The sequence below is a fragment of the Erithacus rubecula genome (assembly GCF_903797595.1).
Source record: "Erithacus rubecula genome assembly, chromosome: 1".
Lineage (NCBI taxonomy): Eukaryota > Metazoa > Chordata > Aves > Passeriformes > Muscicapidae > Erithacus > Erithacus rubecula.
The window spans coordinates 46810614-46824582 of NC_136658.1; the positions used below are offsets into that span (position 1 = coordinate 46810614).

Sequence of the window (13969 nt, forward strand, 5' to 3'; positions counted from 1 at the left end):
CAGGAACATCCCCAGCCCTGACCTTTCAGTGCTGGCAGACAGCAGCTTCATGATGACACACGACAGCTCCCTCAGAGGTGTCCAGGGTGTTCAGCTGGTCCCACAGACCAGACATTTAAATGGACCCTAACTCCATCCTCCCCTACTGGGCTGCTCCCTCCCTCCCCCGAGTTTTGCTTCTAGGCCTGAGACTGGGCAGACTCTGACAGTAAAGCCTGCAGTTTCATGGAGCAGTACTGGTTTTGACTGGTTTTCCTTCACATTTTTACTTCTGATACACTTGGAGTAGACATTTTTGCTGTCCTGCTCATCCCTCACCAGTTTTGACTCCAAACAAGCTCTGAACTTCCTCATTCTCCTCCTATGAGCCTGGACCACACTTTTCTGTTGTTTCTTGGTAGCTTGTCCCTACTTCTACCTCCTGTCTGCTTTCTTTTTGCATTTAAGCTTAGGCAGGGGCTCATCTGTCATCTCAAGTTTCCATTACCAATTTCCCCCCTAATTTCTTTGAAATCTTATACCCAGTGGCAAACTTTACTTCAACAAATCTAGAATTTTACCATCCTTGAGAAATTACTACTGTCAACTTTGTTTTCTTGATCATAAAATTTTGGCTTTCTGTCAACTTTGTTTATTACAAATAAATGCTTATGCTATAAACTATTTGATACAATTAAGCTGCACCTAAAAATACTTCAGTTTGATACACAACTACATCTTGCATCATCTTACAGCAGCAGCCTCTGAAACGTGATGAAACAATACTAATTCACTGTGACAGGAGATATAACTTAGTCTTTCAACATAGAATTTAAGCAACTGAAAAATACTTTCCAATCATCTTCAGCAGCACACAGGAACATCCAACAGTGCTATTTTCAGTTTTCAGAATTAAAATAGGTACATTCAAACTCAGTAAAGCTTTTCCTTTCCAACATACCTGTAAAGAGCTGAAGGTTAAAGAGAGCACTATCCAAGAGAGTCCTTCTGGAAAGCATTGACTCACAAGAAAAAGAAAAGAATAACATTTTTGGAAGGACATGAGAAATTTTTCAAGCCTGTTTTCCTAACTTTCTGGACAAGACATTTATACTCAAACCCTAAACACTGCTTGCTGTAGTCTGAAGCATGGAGACACAGTTAGGAAGACCAACAAATATGAAAATAATATGACAGCAAGCTTACATTCCTGTTGAGAAATAGCTTTCACTAAGGAAACATTTGCACTGATTTCTTGTGTGCCTTGTTTAAAATGGCTGATTTAGTAGTTACCTTTAAGGTTGGACTCAGTGATCTTAAAGGTCTTTTCCAACCTAAATGATTCTATTTTAATTCTTATTCAACCTAAATCTATTCTAATATGTGGAACATACAAAAATCGTTACTTCCATATATATATATATATAAAATAATTGTTTGCAAACAAAACTGAATGCATGCTAGACCATTCTTTCTTTTTCCACAATGTTCAATGTTAACAAAAACTTGGCACTTGATACATCTACATCCATCTCCCACTCTGCTCTCCATCCCTGTTCCAAACACTGCTCAGGATCTAACTTCTTCTTCCTTCAGAAACATGTCTAACAGCATTTGCCCCCAAAATTTGAGGAAATATATCTTTCCAAACACCCCAAAGCTCAAGCCCTGTGAGCTGTTCTGCTCACAATCTGAAGATGCTTTTATTTCAATAACAAACCGCCCACCTGGTGGTTCTGAACTAACGCTTCCTTTCCCACTTCTCTTCTTACAGACTGTTTCTTCGTCTTCCCTAAGAAATGTGTTGCAATAATAACAGTATCTCCCACTCTTCTGTGATCACAGCTTATGCCCAGTTCTGTATTCCTGCAAAACTCCCTCCCTGCTTACTCACACGGGATCTCTTTGAGTTCTGGGTAACCAGATTTTCCCAACGCCTTCACAAAGCCTATCACTGTGACATTACTTTGTATATCTTAAGAGTTATCTTTGTCCTTCTGGTTGTCACTTCCCCAAGGCAAAGGCAATGTTTTTCCACCAGTTCTTTTTCATGCTGATTATATCACACAGATAATTTTTAATTACCTTTCTGTTCAGAGCCACACCATCTTCACAGTCCAACACTGCACAATCTACATTTAGTGATGGGATTTTTCTTATCTTCTTTTCATCATCCGCAGGTACATACAGCACAGCCCGTCTGGGAACATACTTGTGTGATGATGTAAAGTGATAACTAAGCTTAGGAACACCAGCTGGCAGAGGAGAATCCACCCTGTAAAGGATATTGTTGAAATTAGTCCATTGGCAGCAATGCTGTAAATAATACTTGATTATATTTTAAAAGCAAAACATTCCTACCTAGATAGTGGCTGGTTTTGGGCTATTTATATTTTTTCCCCCTTTGGAAGAGCAAAATTAGGGAGATATCAGTATTACAGTTAATTACAATATAAAACTCCAAAACCATTGTGTTCAATAGAAGTTGCACACTTAATCATAATTGAAGACCTGCCAGGGCTGAGGTTTATCCATGCAGCTTTGATCACACTGGCTGCTACAGCAAGTATGAAATACAGCAAGGTTGTGGTTGTTATTTTCCCTGTCACAGGACTCCTCTGTAGGATGCAGACAGTGCTGGGAATGGATCAGGGCTGCTCTGGGGAGGAGGCTGCTATCTGCCACATTTCCTCCAGGAGCTGGATGCCATGCTGTGAATGAAGCAGGGGTGCTGGTTAAAACAAACATAAGTTTGTGAAGTTCATTTTGCAACCGTAGCATTATATCAACAAATGTTTTTTGCATACAAATTTTAAATAAGCAAGATGGATGGAGGGGGAAATGAAGAAAACAGAATGCAAACCCCATGTAGTGCAGAGCCTCACCACTCTCTTCAGACCCACAGCACAGACTTCCATTGACAGAGTTCATAAACCCACCAGCATCAGCAGCAGGTTTTTGGCTGTGCTGTCTTTTAAAATTTGTAAATGCATTGTGCACCACACTTCAGTGCAGGTGTGAGTGCCACATGGCTTGAGAGGATAACATCCCTGTGGCCCGTAGGTGTGAGGTCTGGGGTGGTCTCCACACGTGCTGACATTCCTGGTGAGGGTCCAGCTAAGCAGGCAGGAGCTGGGTTAGTGCACTTGGAGGCTGTGGGACTGCCAGAGGAGGCTGCTCTTGAGTGCTGTGGGGAGCTTGCTTTGCTCCATAATTACAGGCACAGAGAAATAAATTATAGAGGGTGCCACTGTGTTTCTTGGCCTTCCAAAAAAAAAACCCTTTGCCTGCTCCTGTTCTTCTCCACTGCATGCTATACCCCCCAGGCGTATTCTGCTACGTCAGAGATGAGGACAAAATAATACAGTTTACCTTCATACTAAGCACAAGGCATTTACACCACAAAGTAATCCTACCATATAACACCATTATGCATTATCATTTATATTATTCAGCACTTTGAATAATGCAAAGCTTTCCTAGCACCATGCTGAACATGTCATTATCGCATCATGTCAGGGACCCATGCATTTTCCTATGCCCCTCTTAATAATGCTTCCTAAGTTGCTAGACTTGGATGACACATGGCTACACACACATGTGGGTTTTCTTCAAAGCAAACATGACTAACGCTCTCAAATGCTTGGAAATGAGTTCAGTCAATCTAAATCAAAGCCAGTGTGGTATGTCACTGACAGACCAATGTAATATTCACCTTTCTAAAGTTCAATCTGTTGAAGAACCTTCTCTTCCCCTAGAATGTGCACCCTAAAAGCTGAATATAACTTGGTTTAAAAATATGAAGAAAGTCTTCATCACATTTTACCTCAGTAAACTAAATTGAAAACTATTCCATCATTTCATCTGCTGCATCTCTGCATATCCTGTGTGGTTCCACATTAAGAGCCTACTAAAACCACTGCCAGGCTCCTCTTTGCAACATGCCTGGTAAAGCTTAATTCAATTTAAGAAATGGGTCAGCTTGGCAGTTAAATAAAAATTCTTTAATTAAAAGTGCCAGTGTTACCCTTGTTAATAACAGCAACAGCTCCAAGACTCAAGTGGTGGAGGTCCTATCAACACCTGGAGACACACAGCTGAGAGCCCCTGAGCCCCTCCAAAGTACTCTCTTTGCCTCTCTCTCACAGACTACTTCACATTCCCTGCTTCAGGCTGAAGTGGGGATGGTAACAGAACTTGTGGCAACTCAAGTGGCTGCTAGACAAATCCACTTATCTAATTTTCTTGCAGTAGTACACTTTGGGAGAGCAAGGATGCGGTGGAAGAGTGGTTTATCTCAAATGGAAAGAGGAGGATCTTTTTTCAGTGTGACACAGAGGTCAATAAAGAAGTCTGCAGTCCTTCCCTAAACATATATGAGGGAACAAAAGTGATTAGTTTCTATTCTCTTTCTCTGATGGCTTCAGCCTTGTGGTTCCCAAGGGCACAAAGGAGTCAAAGAGCTCAGCCCATTAATAGTTAACTGCAGCCTAGAGCCAAGCAGCCCCTGAAGCACCCTTAATGCCTGCCTCTCACCAACCCTGCAACCCGACAGAACCTGATAGACGCCGTAATCTCAGAGCATGCTGAGATGAGATGTATCTTCTGTCACACACGTTTCCCAGGATTTCTTCTGGGCTGTCATCAAAGCGAGGGCTGTTTGCCCAGCCGTTTTCCCTCTCACTGCTGCAAGCCCATGAAGGCAGCCCTGCTCTGCATACCACCCACAAAGGCGTGTACTGCTGTGTAGGTGAAAGCACCATTACCTGCAGACCAGGTTTAGTCAGGTGTCACCATCCAGGTCTGTGAACTTGTGTTTAGATGGAGGAACAGTACAGCTTCCTCAGCAGACCACCGGACTCCAAACAGGTGATGGATTTAATCCATTAACATCCATCACTTAATAGGCTTTATGCTGGAAATGCTACTGCCTGGTGACAAGTGGGATCTCCTCCTGAGCTAAACAACTTGGTAGCCACATGGCCTCAAACAACAGGTTTCTCCAGACACAAATGATAATAAAAAATATACTATTGATGTGTCAAATTACTAGTTTTATTAGATATCTTAGCAAGTTGAAAAAGAAATAATTTTTTTCAAAAGGTATGGTCAGGAAAAAAATATATACAGCAGGAGCTGGTGTCAGTGGACCAACACAGAATCCTTCTCCTTTCAAAATGAAAAGCTCTAGAAATATCCATATAAATAAGAGTTTTCAGCAAGTATCTTTAGGTGTGACTGCAGTAAATGGTATCATATGCTAATTCTTTTACGTATATTCTTTAATCATCCCTATGCATTTTCCTTGCAAAGTCATATTTTATGTTCTACAATAAAAAAGCGGAGGAAGACATGGATTAATTAATAGATCTGTTTGTCTATAGACTTATTTTAAACAGTGGCAAGGCTTGGGGTGCTCTGTATATGAGCAGTTAGCTAGTCTGGTAGGAAACATACTCCTGATTATCTTGACTTCTGTTATTTTGATAGAATAAAAAAATCCCCAGCAGTTGCTTTTTTAGGACAAAAAACCCACACAGCACTGCAGTCTCGATTATACTGTTAACCCTGTGCCATAAAGAGGAGGAAAATCTTACATATGTTTCCTGGCTCCAAGTATTTTAATGATTCAAACTAAGCTTGACTATGCTTTAAACTAAACACATGGACAAAAGCCAAGTGAATTTGCTAAGACAATGTTTCTTCCTTTAAGCACTGTAAGTTAAAACAAGGACTAGGCTATTGGGTAATGCTCATTAAATTGTTTTACAGCAGCATATTTTCATTCATAGCATCTGGCAGCATGCTGAGTGCTCTTGGGTCTTGGAAATAAAACTAAATTTCTTCAGCAAACATAACACTCTACTAAAGTCTTCATCAAATATGTAAAAGTAGCTGGCAAGTTAAAGTTACTCATGGTCCTCTGAGAACCATTTCACCCAAGAGTGAATAGTTCATCCTCAGGAAGGAGAAAAAAAAGCCTATTTGACTACAAGGAGACACTGCAGTTTGCAATGGCAGCCATACAGCGTGACTGTGAACAGTGAAATTACCCCAAATTATGCAAATTTCCCTGCTGTAAGCTTCATTTTCACATTCCAGCATTGCTCATACTCATACTTAACTGCACACACCTGTGCAGTCACACTGGAGCCAACAACATACAGCTCACAAAGTAAAGTACTCGCACAAGTGATTTCCAGCACTTTAACCTGTGCCTCTGTTCTGTGTTTATTTGCTAAATCGAATCACTCTGGAAGATCTGCCAAACACACAGAAAAATATTCATTGCTCAATAGGCCAAATCTTTCCTTCTACAATCTTTGGCGTAGTGTTGTCAAAGTGCAAAGATTGTTTTTAGGCATTTCACTAAAACTATTAAAAAATCTGAATAATTTCCACAATATGTATTTTTGACCTCTGTGCATGTAACTGCACACCACGATATCTGTGGAGCTATGGAAGGAGAAAAGAAGTGATGGAAGACCTACAGCACCCCCTGAACAAGACCCAGCTAATGCAGGAAAACCTCCTAAAAATTATTTCTGTAATATGTGCAAAAAACCCCACTATGAAGAAAACATAATGGTTTTCCTGTGTTGAATTTACCGGGGAGTAGCACACCACCACACACAAATAATCTGCCAAAAACAAAGGAAACTTATACGAAATTACAAAGCCCGGCAATTTGCATAGTAATTTTTCCTAATTAAGAAAAGAAGATACAAGTTGTTTGTTATAAACATCAGCAGGCCCTGTGCAAATACGAAGGGCTCGCAGCCGCGCTGAGTATTTGTCGAATCAAAGCGACTCGCTGGAGAGTTTTATTGGTACAGCTGCGGCGCATGCATTTTATCACACATGCTAATAATCCTGGTTATGGCACTAACATTTTAATCATTTGTTCTCTGGGCTTGTTTCTCAAACAATTAGCACTAATGAATGGCCAAAATACCTCGGATCATATATGTCTAATTGCAGTCAAGAGCGGTTATTGTCCGCATGTACATTTCAATTCACCTCTGGGGATAATGTTTGTTAATTGTATTTCTTTATATAGCAAGTGAAAAAAGGCTGTTCACTCAAAAAGGGACTAAGTGTTCTCTTCTTTCCCTTTGTTCCCACAAGAAGCTAAAGTCACTTCAAGAGGCACTTAATCCCATCATCCATGGTTACAATTGCCTTACAGCATCAATCAAAAAGAATCTGAAGTAAAATGATGCAGCTATATTGTGTAATTAAAAGCAATTCAGGTAGTTATTACTTGGGGCATTTTCCAGGTCCAAATACTTAAAATGGCACTGCGGGGATTCTAAATACTGTAGTGTTTTAAATTTGGTGAACTACAATATCGCACAGAGAAAGGGAAGGAATATGCAAAAAAAAAAAAAAAAAATCTCCTAGTGTGTATTGTAAAGTGAAAGAAAAGAGGAGGAACAGCTAATGTTTGAAGTGACAAAATCTACAAGTCTCCATATAAAAGGAAAATAAAAATATCAAGAAGAGAGAAAAGGGGAGGAAAAAGAAAAGGACAGCAGTTTTCAAGGAAAAGAAATTCCTTGTAATTGTTTAAAAGTTAACATGTGAAAAAATGCTAGCATTTCCTCAAATGGAAAACAAAAGCTCATATCACAAGCTTTACCATCAGAATACAGGTCCCCAAAATCTTAGTGCTCTCCTAGCAGAAATAAATCCTGGTAAAGCAAGCAACAATTCTTTAGGAAAAAAAAAAAAAAAAGGAAAAAAACCCAAAACCACTTAGGTTAAAAGTGAAGAGCTATGATATTTACTTTTGAATAAAATGTAAGTAAAGGAACTTAACGTAACAACTGCCACTAACTCTGATCCAATTATGCTGAAATTAAAACTGGGGGGTTATCAACATACCAAACACTCAGCTTTACATTTTGATTTCTTCCTTTGTTCCAGACTCAGTACGGTCATTTCCCTGACCCTCAAAAAACTAATTAAGAACCCCCCCAAACCTAAGCCCTTGCCAGGGCAGGCAGAAGCCACCAGCTCTCATGGTCTGTGATCTCTCAACAAGCAGTTTTCTTTACCAGGAGAGGCTTTGTCTGATTTTAAACTTCCCACAATAAGGCTGATACTATCTTGCATAGATGTAATGTGAAGGTTAATTCTCCTGAAGCTGATGGAAGACATGAAGGTATAAAATTGCCCCCTCAAAAGTGTGAAGGAGGTGAAAGAATAAACCCTAGTACTTCCACAGCATCCGGGGGGAGACAGGCAGTCTGCACCCAGCTGCGGGGACAGAGTGGTGAGTTGAAGAAGTGCTCACAAAAACTCAGTAAATTAAGAAATTTAACCCCCGTAACAACCAGCTTTGGATATCAAAAGGGTCAGATTGGAGGGGGTTGCTCCTGAGAGTGCTTGCCTGCTGGAAAAACTGTAGCAGGGAGAAATGAAAAGGGGGCTTCCAAGTGACCTTTCACAAGCACTCACTCCAACTGATCAGGACACATTGCATTATAGCCAAAAAACAGAGAGCTGAACCAAATGGAGAAGAAGAGCCTCACTGATCAAAACAAAAAAAACCCCAAAAAACAAAAAAAAAAACCCCCATGGTACAGAGAAATGTGAGTAGAAGTGAAAGCTAAACACCAAATCCAAAGTTGCTGGAAAGTAATTTTAAGAAAAATATGTGTCCTTGCCTGCTATTTATAATTTTCTCCTATCTCCAGTAAACCAATGTAAATTATATAACTGGGCATCAGAAAAAAGACTGAATACAAACCAGGAACTTACTGGGAAAGGCTTAAAATTATGGACCCCTAAACCATAAAATGATAAAAGGCTATCATAGGTTAAATAGTTAACCAAACTTTCTTCTCCCACCAGCACTAAATGTAAAAAAAAAAGAAAGAAAAAAAAAAAAGACCTTTTATTTACCCCACCATGTTCTTTCAACTACATTTGACCCTGTTGTTTTGGTTCACTCTGAGCTCCATCATGCCTTAAATTGCTTTGACTGAAGATCAGGCATTTTTTTCTTCTCAATTCAAAATGTCCAAATTAGACAGCGAAGATAAAAATAAAGGACCACTGGCTTCTCATATTACTAAAGTCTCCTGTTTTCAGGGCAGCAAAAATAGTCTGTTTGTGAGGAAGAGGAGAGTGCTAGGGTTCTTTGACTTAAGAAGTGAATTTCAAAAGAGATTTAAATAATGGCTCAGGGTGACAAGGGCTGCTGCTTCCTACTAATGGCAACAGGCTGCTCCTCTCGGGCAGCTGTGGGTGTGTGTGTGTGTTTGCTATCATCCAAGGTTAATTGGTGTCCTGTCTTGGAGAGCTTTAGCATATGTGACATACAGTTGAGGCTCTGCTCCCTTCCTTACGGTGTGGGTGACTGAATAACTTGCCATGCCCATAAAGTATTCTGGAGCTGAACTGTCCCTCACTTTGCTTTTACCATTGACAAAGTATCTGGCTTCTTGGGATGCTTTCTGCTGCTTAATCAGACCCACAGCACTGCAGGGCAATGGAAAAGCACTCTGGCTGTCTGTAACACATTCACCTTGCCACTTTCACCCAAGGAACATGTAGTTAAGATAACAATTAATTTCCCTCTCTTCCTAAATATAAAGATATAGATATAAACACTAAGTATGGACAGTTTTTGTTTTAAGAAAATTTTAAGTGCTTTCATTTGTTTAACTAATTCTGTCTCTAAGTTGCATTTTTAAAAACTACACCACTGTAAAGAGATTTTGCAAAATTTTGTTTAGATTTATGTTTTCTTAAGGGAAACTCTTGCATTACATTTTATTAAACAGAATTGCAATTAGCAGATGCAACAGAAATTTGCAAAGTGTTTTAAAAACCAAAACCACCCAACAATGAAGATGAAGATCCAATACCAATATCAAGAGATTTAGAAAAAACTATGCATAACTTAGCCTTTTTTAAGGTGCGCATTGAGAAGCAAGAAGATACTGCTTTGAATGCATGACAATGTATGATTTGTTTTGATTTGGTTTTGGGTTTTGTGTACAAACAAATATGCACCAAGTGTTACCAAAGCTGTGTGGCATGAAGGAAAAAGCATGCCTTTGGAGGCTGAGAATCTTCCAATTCAGGGGGAGGACTGGGCATATATAACCAACAACCTGTCCTGGAACATCTCATTCCAAAATCTGTCTTAGGAAGTGAATATATAAAACCCACAAATCTGCAATGGTTGCACTTTTATACAGTCAGATACATCCTGGTGGCCTCTGCAGAAAAGCTGAACTTTGAAGAGATTCTTTATGTCACTGCTAAATCACTCTTGGCTCTTCCAGCTCTCCCCTCCATCTTACCATCATTACTCTCCTTGCTCCTCATTCTGCCCCAGCCTTTTCTCAACTGACTTTGCTCCCACCCATCTCGTTGTACATACACAAAAATTGATAACTGTGTTTGGGCAGATTTTCTTTTCTTCCTGAACATGTTTTCCCTCTTTTCTTCCCCACTGCCTCCATTCCCTCCGCGTCGGTTCCCACACCAGGACACCGGGAGCATCCCCAGCTCCTGCAGCCCCTGCCACTGGTCCAGCTGTGTGCTGTGCCTTGGCTAAATGCTACAAGGTCAAGATCGAGACTAGGATTCAAAAATTCCACGCTAATTACTGTGATTAAAGTCCGGGTCCCAAACTCCTCCAAAGACTCCCGAGCACTTTAGGAGCAGGCTGCTAATGAGTTATATACAAAATAAGAAACAGGCACTTGATAAAGTCAGAATCAATAAAGTGCCATTCCTGCCTGTTAAAATGATCTTGCCATCCATAACAGACAGTCTCTATGTTCACCAGAGCCTGTGCAGGTTAGATATCCTTGTCTGCATGGCGTGAGAGAAAAGGAAAACAGCACAGTCCTTGAAATCACTTCTGATTTACATCTGAGTTAAAATAAAATTATACTAAAGTTGTGACTGACAATATTTAGCAAAAGGAAATTAAACAAGTGTCAATGTACTAGTGCTGCAGAAGTCAGAAGAAAGCAAGAATTTGTCATCTCCTTTGGGTCTTTCAGAATTTCTTTTTTTTTCTTACAAACTATTGTCTTCATAGTTTTGGTTGTGGTGGGGATATTTTACAAACGGAAAGTCCCTTCACACTTCTAAGAATTTTTCACGGGTAGACCATATTTTATCTCAATTTGCAATTCACATCAGTCTACATTTAGTCAAACCACAAACATTTTGATGATTCCTGTACTTAGAAACATAGGTAAATTATAATACTAAATACAGCACAGACATTTTTACCATATAGAAAAAATAAAACAATATTGCAGTCTTCTCTGCATTTTGAAAATGCTCCTGTAAACCCATTTGAGCATGTGTCTAGCCCAGAGAAATTAAAAGAACTAGCCAAAAACTTACAATTAACCATGTGCTTAAGTGCCTTCAGGACTGGGGATTAATTTTGAATTATGAAATTATTATAAAACTGTTCCATCTCCATGTGTTCTTAGGCTATACATGGGTCAACCTGCTTTTTTTTCAGGTTTTCGTACAGACACTTGTGCAAAATTGAGACTTAGATGCAGTCCAAGTGGTGGATGTCTTTTAAACAATATAGAGATGCTAAATTTCAGCTGGTGAAAAAAAAGCAAACCTGCATTATATTTTCAGAATAAGATTAAAAGTAAAAAATACTATTTATGTTTAGCTAAGCCTTATTCTGTAGAATTATTATATTATGTAGAGGAATTATTAAATGGAAGCATTATTTTGCATTAAACTGGACTTATTCAGAACGTTTTCTGTGCCAAATAACTGAGCAGTGAAGAACAATTTAGCAAGCAATTAGTAAATATTAAACCACTGAAGAACAGAACTATAAAACTACAATGCACTGCAATTACATCAAAAAAGAGAAAATGTTGTAATTACATCAAAGCTGATGCAATATGACAGAAAAAAAGAACGAATACACAATGCTATTAGTTCAACAGCAATTGTGGCCACACTAATTGAAAACCAACTGCCCTCTGGTTTTGAATACAAGCCTGGTGGAAATTTAAAAATATTTCCTAAATGGAAGATAAAGAAGAATGCTTACAAATCCTGCAGTGCTCCAGGCAACACTTAACTTTGGAAATGTCTACAGGCAGAAATACTACCCTGCAATATGGCTCAGGATGGCACAAACAAGCATCTGTGTTTATTTTTTAACTAGTGGATTTATAAGAGCAATGAAATCCCTACATAAGCATTTTATATTGACCTGATATGGACTTACTGTTTTAACCAGCTTTTTAACTAACTCCACAAGTTAATAAAGGCAACTACATGAATCCTTACTGCCTACACATTAAGATAAGAAAAACATTCATTAAGCAATATCCAGACTGTTTTAATTAGAGGAATATCACTCTTATTTGTAGTATAATGTTCGTTAAGTACAGTATAACATTTTCTTAAAATGCCCCAGAGGCAGTTAAACTCTTGATTAGCTATTAAAAAAAAAAAAAAAAAAAATCCCTTAACTTCAATCGCAAGAGTTAATGCCTACTGCAATGAAATTCCAGCACTTATAATCATGCAAAAATGTCATATGCAAATCTTATTAACCATGAAAACATTATATAAGATCAAATGAATCTTCTGTGCTGTTAGCACTACTCAGTGTTAGCAAAATGTCGGAGTCTTTCTATGATGATTGTGGTAGTAACAATAATAAGCCCAGCCCTATTTCCTTAGAAAATGACAAATTAATTGAAAATCAGCTCTTATTTTATTAAGTTCAAAATATAGCAAGGAATGCCCCAAAATTCTGACTTCTATATTTTCATGCCTTTAACTACATATCTGTTCTATTATGCAATGTTAAAACATACCAAACTAGTAACAGTGGGTGAATTAAACAATATTATAAAGACAGAACCTTCATGATCTCCAGTAAATAAACACTTTATTTAAGTGTTTTGTTATCCAATATTGAAACTTCCTTTTTTCCCTTGCCTTTTCCAGTACATTACAAAATGATTACTGTTATTGTACAGAGGACAATGAAACATCTACATTTTCTTCAGTATTTCCTGCATCTCCCCTTATTCCTTACATTTCTTGAGAAAATAGCTGTTCATTTTTTATTTGTTAACACCACCAAGAATTTAAAAAATCGTGACCAACATGATGCATTAAAAATTGCAATATTTTAAAAATGCATATTTGAAACACTGTTTTCTGGTTCTGGGTCCCTGCCTTTGTATTTTCAAGCTTTTCCAAAGACAAAATTTTTCTTGAAAAGTAAAAAAAAAAGTTAAAGGTGAGATTTCAGAAATCCAGGATTAAAGGAAATAACAAATATGGTGACATTAATGGTAAATAGGTGACAGTTGCAGTTCATTTTGATCTTTTATGTAAGCAGCTGAAGGATAATTCTATTATATGGGAACAGGCATGCCAAACCCTAAGTCAGCAATGGCCCTCCAAAATCATGTCCTTAGTAAAGTGAGCAAACTAAAAATTGCAATTTTAGCACCCACCAGTCTCTTCAAGCTCAGCACCTCTCTATCCACAGAGTTCCCCACAGTGACTGACCAGCATTTGCTACCCTGAAAGGGACAAATCCCTCACTCTGCTGAGCTGGTGGGTCAGGTCCTGCCACCCCCATGGGTGCATATTTGGGGGGTGTGACCAAAGCCGTGGGTGCACCTTTCAAGGGCAGGCTCATCCATAATCCTCCTCCTGGCTCGGGCAGTTCCTGATGCCCCTTGAGGAGGTGAGCATGCCTGGGGGACATGAGCCCCATCCCAGGGTGTCCACAGCAGGAAACCAACTTCAAGGAACACATCGGTCGTGTCATTGCAGCCCATCCTACCAGGCATAACCTTTACTGTGTAGGCAAGCTCAGAGACCATAAAGGTGCTGAACCTACCAGGCAGAGAATATGAATGTGTGATGGAGGATAAACACTGGCCAAGGAATACAATTTAAATCAGAAGATTGCTATAGCTTTTTTTTTTTTCAGCCCTATTCCTAA

General features: G+C 39.0%; 1 protein-coding gene across 5 annotated transcripts in view; it reads right to left on the reverse strand.

Moving 5' to 3' along the window:
* Window positions 1–13969, reverse strand: part of CLYBL (citramalyl-CoA lyase) — a 161795-nt gene that overhangs the window by 73843 nt on the left and 73983 nt on the right. For all 5 annotated transcript variants that reach the window (XM_079329836.1, XM_079329835.1, XM_079329834.1 and 2 more), the window contains exon 2: window positions 2065–2254. In XM_079329836.1, the coding sequence (XP_079185962.1) occupies window positions 2065–2254 (190 nt within the window). The remainder of the gene's footprint in view (window positions 1–2064; window positions 2255–13969) is intronic.